This window comes from Rhinoderma darwinii, chromosome 11, assembly GCF_050947455.1.
Source record: "Rhinoderma darwinii isolate aRhiDar2 chromosome 11, aRhiDar2.hap1, whole genome shotgun sequence".
NCBI classification, from domain to species: Eukaryota; Metazoa; Chordata; class Amphibia; order Anura; family Rhinodermatidae; genus Rhinoderma; species Rhinoderma darwinii.
The window spans coordinates 17298676-17311074 of record NC_134697.1 but is presented as its reverse complement, the minus strand read 5'-3'; the positions used below and the strand labels follow the sequence as shown (position 1 = coordinate 17311074).

Below are 12399 nucleotides of genomic sequence, written 5' to 3'. Positions count from 1 at the left end.
AGGCTTTTTACTTTTAAAGGCTATGTAAACCTTTTAAAGTCAAAATGTTATATATTTCGTTGTATATATCAATAGAAAATAAAAAACAAAGGTGTATCTGTGTTTTGTGGAACTGTGTAAATACTTTTTATTAAAAATTCTCTATACAGAGCAGCTGTATCTAGCACTATTCATGGAATCCACCAATCCCATGGAGTCCTGCGTGATTCTAATAGGATCCACCTGTAAACTAACCCATTTAAGTTATGAACTTATATGTTATAGATAAGGTAGATAGGTTCTGTATCTCCCATTAAAGTGTGTATGCATGGTTACCCCTCCATTTATTCTTCGTCCAGATGCAGCTGGCGGTGGCCACCTCACGAGGCCGGACAGGGGTTGGGTTACACGCAATTTTAAAGATAGGTGAGAGTCCCAGAGCTAGGACCCACATGTAGACATAGAATTGTATTAAATGCAAAGTCTTGTGTATTTCATTTTAGTTTCAATAATAATATAGAAGTCGGAGGAAGAGAAATAATGAGTTTAGTATATTTTAATAAAGGCTGTAGCTATTTATTTTTTTAAAATGTTGTAGGGGCGGCCATATTAGAGACTCTCCTTTCCTTCATGCACTGTATAGACAATGCAGCAGGGTGTATGTGTATTATGTCCACTGCAATGAATTGGAATTAATGGACAGAAAAGTGTCAGTAGACTATTACAGTCTTCATGAATTGATTGAGTACAGCCGATTCCCCCTGGAAACCAAGGAATGGCAGGGAAGCTACATGCAGAGACATATCTGTGTGTATAGTGTTGCTATTCTGCCTTATCTAGGCTTCTAACAGTATAATAGAGCTGTCATCTGTCATTAAATAACTCATTTTCTAATGAACACTCTAAAGATGACTCTGCTGGCCCCACCCTGTCTACACAGCAAAGCTAAAAAGTTAGAAAACAAGTATCAGCTCGTTTTGTGTGCTCTAGTGGCCTTTTTTTTTGTATATGGATAGTAACCTAAAAAAAATCTATTAAAAAAACTTGACTCAAATAATGTTATTTTAACAGTAAAAAAAACTTACACACCAAATAAATAGATTAAAAAAAATTATTTTGCTATTTAGTAATTATTTCTGTCTGACCCTAAAATAGATTTTTACCTCTCAAGATTTGGACCACTGATCATCATTATATTTCACTTGACTTTGATCAGTTCTCTTGCCTCTACAAGACTATAATGTACTATACAGAATACTATAACTGTACATTTCTAGGGTTAACTGTCCTTTATGATTAGACTTATGGTATTAGAACTTAAGTTAAATTTGATCCAATACATTATATAATGTATATATTACTTTTCTGCATTAAAATGCTAAGAAGTCTTCAAGTACCATCTTTTAGAGAGTGGCTTTGCAAGACTTGAGTCTTTCATATTAATTTCATTCTAAGCAAATGATGATTCCCAGCTGAGCAGTGAAACATTATGGAAAATGTATTAAAATCAAGGTAGCAGTGGTGCTGCTTCGTTCTGCTGTTCAGTTTTATTAAGTAGAGATAAATATAGAATATTAAGAAGCTAAGAGAAGAAAATATGAAGCACTTAGAGATAAAGTTAAAAAGTTTTGCCACCTTGTCTAAAGTAGATCAAAGTTTAAAAGGGGTCATCCACTTCAAACATTCCCTTTAAGTTAGAAGAGTGCAGCAAGAATAAGCCAATTGGAAGGTGTTTGCCACTGAGACCCCCAACAGTCAAGGAACTTGTAAACAAGTATTCAGCTCCCCTGCAGCACCACCACAGGACAAATGTAGTACTACATGGTGTCCAATAAAATCAATGATTGGTGCGTATAATGTAAAGAGAGCGAGAGAGAGAGATGTTTTAAAAGATAACTTCTGCTTATTTTTAACCGTATGTTCAAAAGGCCCGAAGAAAAATGAATATATTGGTCCACATTTATATTCACATGCAAAATGTGATGTGCAAATTTGAAAAGTAAAAATAAAATTTTGGGTCGCCTCCCATGAGATAAAGTTCAGGTCATAGCAGGTGTAGATTTTATTTTCTGTTCAAAATACCCCAAATTTATTAAGAGGCGAGCACCTTTTAATAACTTTGCCACAAATCGTTCCAACAATATTATTTACTTAGAGTGGAGTAAGATACACCAGTCTTATTAAATGTCTTGTGATAATGAGACAACTGCCCGTAGGTTGCCACCTCAATACAACTTTAAAGTCTTGTCCATATCTGCCCGTTAGCAATCCATTCATTTCTAGGGGGTTAATTATGTGTTATTTGTAACAGCTCCACAGCTTTATTTAAAACGACATGACAAAAACAATCGGAGTAGAAATCAGGTAAAGTGCTAGGCCGGTGTTGCTTGGGATTCATGGATATCTTTTGATTCCCCAATTGACTGCCATACAGCAATGACGGTGCGACACTCTGCCAAGACATTCTTTACAGACACCAATGACTACTGAAGAGCCTTATTTCTGTGCCCATCTACCATGTCCTCCCCAGATGATGTTACTCTTACAACATCCTTACCATTGAGACATTTAGCAGCATTAAAAACTTAGTCCACCCAGGGGCATAACTAGCAACAATGGGCCTCAGTAGCAAAACTTGGAATGGAGCCCCCTTTAATTGTACACTCCTATTTCCATCACCCATAGTTATCACTAACTGCACCTTACCACTGATGACTACTTTAGATGTTGGACTCCATAGTAGCTGTTATACTAGATACCTTGGTACGCCATATCATACCAGCAACTTCCGCTTATCTCTTCAACTCCCACAGAAAAGCAATTACTTACCTGTGTTACATTCTGTAATATATATTCTATTAAGAATTCTGCTAGTTGCTACTAGAATCAGTCAGCACTCTGTCGACAGACACACCCCCTAACAGCTTGATTGAGGTTCTATAATGCAGTGGAAGAGTTAACTGATAGTTGCACTCTGATAGAGATAAATGGAGGGTGAAATAGTTGTGCAACTCAAATCACGCACAGTTGCATAATGATATTTAGGTAGTGCCTCCGGCCTATGGCGGGAACTGTGTTACTGGGGTTGTAGTCTAACCTAAGCCTTAGAGTATTTTTCAAGTAAGTAATAGTCTGGTTTTATTTTTCACAACAAATTATGTCCATGATTGTTTCCATTTAAAAATATGCTTGGAATGATATTCTTATAACGACCTACAGAAGTCACCTCCTGGAGAAATTTTTCAGCCTTGTGACATATGCATAAAAAGTTTTATAATATATGAGGGGTATCTCGTATATGAAACCACCAGATGAGACCATCACAATTTGAAATATAAAACCACCAAATGACAGATACTGTACTGTCTAAATTATATCAAAATATTAAAAAATGTTTTACACGTATGACACACAATGACCCTTAAAAAATTTTGGCAGGACATCGAAACATTTCTTACATTTTTTTTTATAAATATTGTTCCAGCAAATGGTTCCAGTAAATGCACCAATGATTCAATTAGGACAATTCTCATGACCAACACTATATACATGAGTGTCTTACCTTACCAGGGAAGGAGGGGGAACTATTAGGCCTTATGAACAGAGCAATGTCACCTGCACACACCTTGGTGGCACGTGGTGTGTCTGATATAGACCCATAGGCACTCCATAATGCGGCATGTGATGGAACCTCCATGTATCTCACCACAGAATTCTATGGGCGCCGAAATATGAATATTTACCAAATAGACCAGTAATAGGGTTGGGTGCACGAGGTTTTAATGTGATATAATATAGTAGTGCAGGAAGAATTACACCAAAATGTTAGCGAAGTCTGCAGAGCTGCACTTACTACAAAGTGGTCATGTTTTTGTGTGTCTTTGTTTAATCACAATTATCTTGCTGTTTGGACACAGCCGAGAGACATCAGTCTGTTATTTTATGTTCTCCCATATGTTGACACTTGGATTTCATTTTGTTTCCGTGTATGTGATTTGGCTGCTGTGAATAACGATGGCAAATAAACCTACTGGAGATCATGGATGACAAGCGTATTGGAGATATCGCCATGGAAATATCTCAATATTTAGGAAAAAAACGATTGAACATCCAATTTTGATGGCTTTGTGGTTTGAATCATATACAGATGAAGTCTCTATATTGGGGGAGCAGTCACCCCATAATTCTGTCAATTGAGTTACATATTAATAAACAAACCCCTATTCTTATTTACAGTAAAATTAACTTTCTGAAATATTAACCTTTCAATTTTTGGGCCCAGCAGCCATGTTTTTTTCCCATCAAAAGCCCCTTTAGCAGGAAGACCCGTCTTTAATTACCATTTGTGCCTACATCATATATAGAGAGAAACAGGGAGACAGTACTATCTGTACTCACATCATTTACAGGTTGTTCCTACATCAATTATAAGTACAGAGGAATAGTACTATCTGTGCTTACCTTAATTGCCAGATGAAACAGGGAGGTAGTACTATGTGTGCCTATATAATTTACAGGGAGAGACAGGCAGACAGTACTATCTTTTAGAGGTCAGATGTCAGAGGTGACTTTTTCACTTAGATGCATAACCTTTAGATATTTAAGTGTTGTGCCCGCAACAATGTAAGTCAATTAAATCAGTTGTAGTTCTTGACGATACACACGTAGCACAACACTCAGACATACCCCCCAACCATCCCGAATCCAGCAGTATAGTCCTGGATTTAAGATTCTGTCCCAGTGGTTGGTCGGTGTAAATGCCGCTTTTTGTCAGGCCAGGAACAGCTGAGCATGTTAAAAAATCATACTCACCTCACCGATTCCCCGCCACTCCGGTTCCAATGCTTCCTGGGTCCCCCTTCCCTTCAGTGTTCATGTGGCACTACTGTCTAGTGCAACATTTGTTTGGGAGCATAGTGTTTCGGTTGGCACAATGTATGACTATTATGGGGGGCACCGTATGTGGGACTATTATTTCCATGGTATACTGTGTGGCACTTATTTTCAGGAGCAGTGTCTGACATTGTTAGTTTTAGGAGCACAATATTTGGCACTATTATTTTTATAGGGCACATCTTGTTGCATTATTCTTTGGCTCTGTCTGATTCCGCGTGTACAGAAATATTCTTCTCTAGGAGTAATGCTGAGAATCCGGTAGAAAAGAATTCCGTTTAAATTCAATCCTAGAAATAAACGGGTCGCATCGCTGTTTTAGTGCTGCATCTTCTTCATAGTTTTTCATGCAGTGACACTCGACTGGGCGGAATTTGGTGAGCATAGACAGGGATTGGGCAGGGTTAGAGCCATGGTTCTTCCTTTTATCCCTTCCTCATTGGCTAAAAAATGCCCTATTGGACTCCCCTTCGTCACTCAACCCTTCCCACCTGCCGTTGCGAACAAATGTTTACAGACTCAGGCAAGTCCAGCCCTTTTTTATCCCTGCCCTGCAAGCTGTCAGAGCCGCGTTAAGGAGACAGTGCCACATCCTGTGGTCATAGTGACCAAGTCTCCATGGCAACATGAAACATAGCGCACGCAACCTATCCTTCCCACTACCGTCTCTGCCACACACGCCGCTCACCCACGCTACATCCACAGGAGGGGAGGATACAGGGGTTATGTAGGGAGATATAACGAATGCACATATACAATAGTGGGGGTAGTTTCATGCCTCTTACATGTACTTACATCATGTACAGGCAGAGATATGAATGCAGTTGGATCTGTGGATAAACAGCATAAGGCATGACTTGTAGAATTATTTTGGACGAAAAATGATATTTTAAAGAGGTAAGAGTTACATTTCGTCTTCATGTACCGAACATATGATAGATCTATGTGTTACGTGGTACTATGAAATTCGCTTTTCAGAAACTGATAAACAATTGGAATTTGGTCAGCAAATTAGTGACAATTTGCCGAGAAGCAAAGTCAAAGGTTATTACCAATATGGCTGCAACAAAACAGAAAAATACCAATATCTCTGTAAGTAAAATAAACATAATCACCAATTTTTGCTACTGCTATAACTCCTGACCAATATGTGGTTTTGGGTAGAAATCAAGAGGACGCCCCTGGACTCATACTTCGAGGTATTTTTCCTTTTATTAGCTTTTTTTTATACATTGTTACGTCACCTTCCTTTAAAATTCATATCATTAATATACATTTCCATACATAATCTCAGTCTTTTATTCCAAAGTGATCATCACAATTTTTATTTGATTTAGTTGTCATTTTCAGACTTTAAAGTTCAAATATTTTTTGGAGCAGACCCGCTGCCCGGCTCCATCCTGATCACAAACGCTCCCTGTGATATTTTGTTTTTGAAGCCTCCACAGACTTCCAGGACTGAAGCAGAACAGAATACTTTAAATCAAAGACATTGAAAAGCTGATGAGATGTGAAATAATAGCCCTTCCCCACCAAATCTCCCCTTTTTGTGTTTAACCTTCACATGGGTTGTTAACCACCCTGGGAAAAGGTAATTACAAAGTGGAGCTACAATAGTTAATTAAATATGCTTTGAAAAATCTATCTGTAAGTAGGAGGCAAAAGACGGCATCGGTGAGAGGGAAATCGCAACTTGTTACGGGCCTAATGGTCTTTGTTCATTTGCCTGATAATAGTCAAGTCAGTGAATAGCTTAATCTCAGAAAGACATGTTCTACTGACATTTTCGGCTTGTAATGTTTTATAATCTCTCTCTGTGTGTGAGCGAGAGAGATTTGCTCTGATAAAGGCCCACTTGACGCTTTCCTTGTACAACATGATGCCTATTTGTTCCTTTCAAACATTAACTAAGGATGAGGGTGCAGAAGTCAAACTCAAACACATTTCTTTTGTATGTGACTTTATCTAGAACTTTTAAGAAAGATCTGTCTTTTTATAAACCCTTTATATTCACAGACTATGGCGAGATGGAGCATATTTATTGGCTAGTGGTGGAGGTAGATGTAATAACAATCATAGGGAGGGCGGCTAGCGGAGTGGTTAGCAGCGTTGTGTTTGAAACCGACCAAGGGCAACACCCTACTGTGTTTCTATGTGTTTCCAAAAAAACATACTGACAAGTAAATGGACTCACTGTGAAATCATCCCTCGTGTGTGCGCAATGAGCATCAGAGATAAGGAAGCAGTCTGAAATCCTCACTGGGGCCACTTCTAGGGAAAAGTACAGCCAACCGCACCTTAAACCCCTTCCCGCACCTTGACATAGTGGTTTGTCAAGGGCCTGAGGTAGTTGGCGCACCTTGATGTACTATTACTTTAGGTGCTCCATCGGGTACTGCTAGTGTGCCAACACAATCACCAGCGGGAGGACAGCTGTAATACACAGCCGCGCTACTGCTGCAACTGCCGGGATTGGAAAAAACTCAGATCCTGGCAGTTAACCATTTTAGTCTCGTGATCAGGCCTGAACGTAGCACTGTAAAAGTGCGGGACCCCTTTTGTAGCCGTGATCAGCAGCCCCGGCAACTTGATCACCAAGCCTGGTGTCACTATGGAGACAGCCTGGGACCAGGTAAAGGCTTTCTTGTAAAAGCCTGTTAGGGCATACCAGTGCTATGCCCTAACAGGTGTTCATAGTTCTATGCACAGTCACAATATATATACATAGGAATGCAAGTGTATTGTATTAAAAAAAAATTTGTTCAATGAAAGTCCCTTCATGGGATTAAATATTTATCCACAGGATAGGTGATAAGTATCTGATCGGTCGGGATCCGACCGCTGGGGCTTACCTGGACATCCATGTGCACCGCATATGAAAGGAGCGGTACTGCGCATACTCGGCCACTGCTCTATTCACTTCTATGGGGCTGCCGAGTGTTATCTTCAACAGCCCCGGAAAAGTGACGGGAGCGGTGGCTAATATGTTCTTGGGATCGGTGGGGGTCCCAGCGGTCGGACCCCCACCGATCAGATATCTATCAATTATACTGTTGATGGTGATGAATATCAAATATGGAAAACAGAAATGCACCAAAGCCACTTATTCTCATTCTTTAGATATTTTATTCTCTTCTATTACAGATTAGTCTCTAATTTCATGGGGAGGCATAAACATGACATCACCAAGCCACAGATAGAAAAATGTATGGAGTTTTCTGATTTGGACTATCCTTTTTGTTAGAAGGGTCTCCTGATGATTGATCACTGCTCTCCGCTCTGGCTAAAAGATGAGGATCATGAACTTGACCCATCTTTTAACTTAGAATGCCCTAAAAGCGTATATGAAAATTGGTTTTTAAAACCAAGCAACCCCTTTAAAGAAGTACCCCTTCGGATTTACCCTATTCCCCCTCCAGGTCCCTGCTGGCCACCTTGATTTCTCTTTGGCACAGCTGTATAAGTGCAGGCAACGCATATCCATACACAGCACCCCCACTTGTACTTAACATGACTATCACATCCACATGTCTATGCTGTAATGGAGGTTGGATGTGCCAACCATTGTCTTCGGTCTACATTATTAAGCAACGGCTGAAAAATAAAAACATATCATTAGGTAGTCTAAAGGACTAAAAACATTTTACCAACTTAAAGGGAACCTGCATTTCACCCATTAAACCAGCAATACCTGGTGGAAGTGGGTGAAAAATATTTTTTATGTAACTTATAATTATCTTCTAAGTTGGCCCTGTACGTTTAGCTCCATATGTTAATGTGCATAAAAGAGTCATATCTTCATTGCTCGAGCCTTTCCAAGTTAACCCCGCCTCCTTACTTTTGATTGACAGCACCTCGCCCTTCCCCAGCACTTACGAAATCCCGCGTTTGCGCTTGGATGTCCTGTTCTGGTGCGTGCACTCAACGGGACACCATAGCGGCGCATGCGCAGTAACTAGATTTGTGGCCCGGACGATGCAGGGAAGGGTGTCGGACCAGGCAAGACGGGCGCATGTGAGCTCTCTCAGACGAAATTTCGGCATTCAGGGCCGAACAGTTTTTGGTGGTGGGCAGGCATAAGAAGAGGAACGAACGAGACTGCCGGATTATTACCATAAAAGGTGCGAAATGTTTTCAGACCGTTATTTACGGTCGGAGGAGGAGTTTAGGGGAGGGGATAACGGCAATGAACTTTTGATAGCAGCGACCAGCGAGGGGTGAGGAGAGTTCAATAGGTGAAATGCTGGTGACAGGTTCCCTTTAAGACTTGCCCAACACAAGATTAATTTCCTGGACAGTATTAACATTTTTGCTCACATAGAAGTCGTAATTCTGTTGAAAGCCGCTTCAAGGATTTTTTAAGCAAATAATTCCATGCACAATACTTATTTTCGTTGTCGATGTTATGTGTTGTCACTTTCTGAACTCCTTATGTTGGGAGATCAAAAAATAATTGAAATCATAATACAAGTCCTCCCAGGTCTCTGCAATCTCCAGCCATCTGAATGTCATCAGAATGTACAATGTTGTCCCACCGGACCCGCAGTCTCTTAGGTGAGGGGGGAATGGCAGCATCGAAGATTGCAAATCATCCAATTGTTTCTCGAGATGTAGAGTACGCAGGTGTGAAATCTGTCTTCTTCAAGGGGATTATGACAAGGCAATATGCTGTCAAGAACATCTGGATCATTTTTTATATTATTATGGTCATCACTTTTCATTTACACAGGGCTGTAGGATTCTGCAGTGTTTATATGCATGATGTTAAAAGCCATAAAAGCATATTGCCATGGTCAGGCCCCTGGACAGGATTTTGGACCTACTGTGTCACTGCTGGAGTTGGGTTAGGACTAAACCAGAGGGAGCAGGATTTTCACCTTCTAAGCGCCCCTTACGGAAGTATGAATTTTGCACAGGGAATCCCCAGGTTCTTCCCCGGAGTAGTCTCCAATATGTACCGATCATGGCTTGCAGTCCCAAGCCAGATCAAGAAACAGTCCGGGTCAAATCCAAAATAGCAAATAACAAACACCTTGACAAAAGGACATGATCCAAAGAGTGTTGTTGTTTAGGCAAGGCATGGCAATTTTGGGCAGGTTTATATAATCAGAGGTGATCAACTACAGGCTGAAGACAGACCAGCTAACACAGGCCTGGCCCAGTAAAATACCACTCAGTGGTTTCCCTATGGAGAGTCCAATATACAATATTTTATATTTATGTGCTGTTTTTATGTTGAACTATAAAAACCACAATCAGGTGAAAAGCAATTCTATCCGTCAAAACCATTAAAAAAAAACTTCTAGAAATATTAAAAAGAAATGTAATTTGTATTTTAATTGTGCGAACAGAAATCAAAAAGCAGTTTCTCCATTCTTCATAGTAGGGATTAGACAGGACTGGAGTCATATTGACCTGTTGTATATATTACTGATAAGATGTTCACGGCTTTTACGTCGGTGTACACAGTCTTTTGTTTCTCTTTTTGATTTGAAGATCCTCTTGATTACCTTGAGGTCTCGTACAGTAACATTTGAGTTATTACGCTAAAAATTGGTCCTTTTAATGAGATAATTGTGAGCCCTTATATCTCTCTTCTATCTTCAAACAGGATATTGCTACTCAGAAGTTTTCTATGCCTTCTCCAATCCGCACTGTGATTGCTGCTGACTTCGATAATGATCAGGAGCTGGAAGTCTTTTTTAATAATATTGCCTACCGGGGCTCTTCAGCAAATCGTATGTTCAGGTAAAGCTACTGACTGAGTTATAATCTAAAAGGACAACCACATGTCATAGAAAAACAATGTTAATTTGACTTCTTACAGTATATACTGTCTGTGTAATTTGGTTTATGTGCACACCACGTCAGACATATGTATGGAATATTTTTGGCCCAAAAACAAAAAACAGACTATACAGCAAAAAAAAGTAGACTAATGTGCTGTTCACACTTACTTTGTGAACTATGTCCATTGTATGTTCCAGAAACGTTCCCAGCATATACGCCAAACATATCCATAGGGCCGAATTCACCTGGTGTATTCCAAAAGAGTGTCCTTATGGCATATGCCGGGTCGGTATGCCCATGGGCATTCCTTCTATTTAGCTGTATGTACTAGCTTAGTAGAGTACGCCAGTCCATGCAGATGCATGCAGTAAAAATAAAAGATACAGCTCAGCCGGGATCTTTTTTTATGTTTTAAGGATAACTTTTTATTTCAGATAGATCCAAATATGTGCTGTGATACTGTATGAAAATGTAAATTTAAATGTATGCTTTAATACGTTCTGCACAACAGAAGTCTATGAGTATATTACAGTATGCACGTGGTATAAGCCAAAAAGATGGAGTGAACAGAACCTCAGAATAAATTCAATTATTTATTTATTTATTGTTTTATTAATCTTACTTTTAAATATTGACCGATAGATATGAGAAAGTGAGAAAGATATGAGAAAGTGAGAAAGATATGAGATAGATAGATAGATATGAGATAGATAGATAGATATGAGATAGATAGATAGATATGAGATAGATAGATAGATATGAGATAGATAGATATGAGATAGATAGATAGATATGAGATAGATAGATAGATATGAGATAGATAGATAGATAGATATGAGATAGATAGATAGATATGAGATAGATAGATAGATATGAGATAGATAGATAGATAGATAGATAGATATATATGAGATAGATAGATATGAGATAGATAGATAGATATGAGATAGATAGATATGAGATAGATAGATATGAGATAGATAGATATGAGATAGATAGATATGAGATAGATAGATATGAGATAGATAGATATGAGATAGATAGATATGAGATAGATAGATATGAGATAGATAGATATGAGATAGATAGATAGATAGATAGATAGATAGATAGATAGATAGATAGATAGATAGATAGATAGATAGATAGATAGATAGATAGATAGATAGATAGATAGATATTTCATCTACTGCACCATTGGGTCTTCCCAAAAAGGAATTCTAAAATATCCAGACAAATTCTATACATATAAAGAATAGCTTCTGGTAGTCCAGCACATCATAGTCCAAACCCAGTGGTCTGAAATATTCCTACATGGCAGTGGAAGCGCTGGACCAGTGATATTTATATACCATCATAATATATTTTAGTTTTAGGGTAATGTGGCTAAATTACTGTACGATGTGTTTGAGATTGAAACATTTTGTAGAACACAAAATATATTTACTGTTGTATGAAAAGAGCAAAGAAGAAACAAAAATGTTCTAGAATAACTGAATACGGGAATATTATTCAGAATATTGTTATGTTTAATAGTCTACTGCATAAATGTTCATCAACCATAAATTGCTTTACCCCTGAAAACAATCACAAAAAACAAGTTTTGGGTTTGGCTACTATTTCCTCCACAGTCACAAGAGAAAATAAATCGAGCTTCTCTAGATATTTCCAGTGAAAACAAAGACACTGAATAAACGATTGCCTAATGTCTGGTGAATTTGTATTTTTTATTGAAAG

General features: G+C 38.7%; 1 protein-coding gene across 4 annotated transcripts in view; it reads left to right on the top strand.

The window, feature by feature from the left end:
- Positions 1 to 12399, top strand: part of CRTAC1 (cartilage acidic protein 1) — a 365203-nt gene that overhangs the window by 267941 nt on the left and 84863 nt on the right. For all 4 annotated transcript variants that reach the window (XM_075843067.1, XM_075843068.1, XM_075843069.1 and 1 more), the window contains exon 8: positions 10484 to 10620. In XM_075843067.1, coding sequence (XP_075699182.1) covers positions 10484 to 10620 — 137 coding nt within the window. The remainder of the gene's footprint in view (positions 1 to 10483; positions 10621 to 12399) is intronic.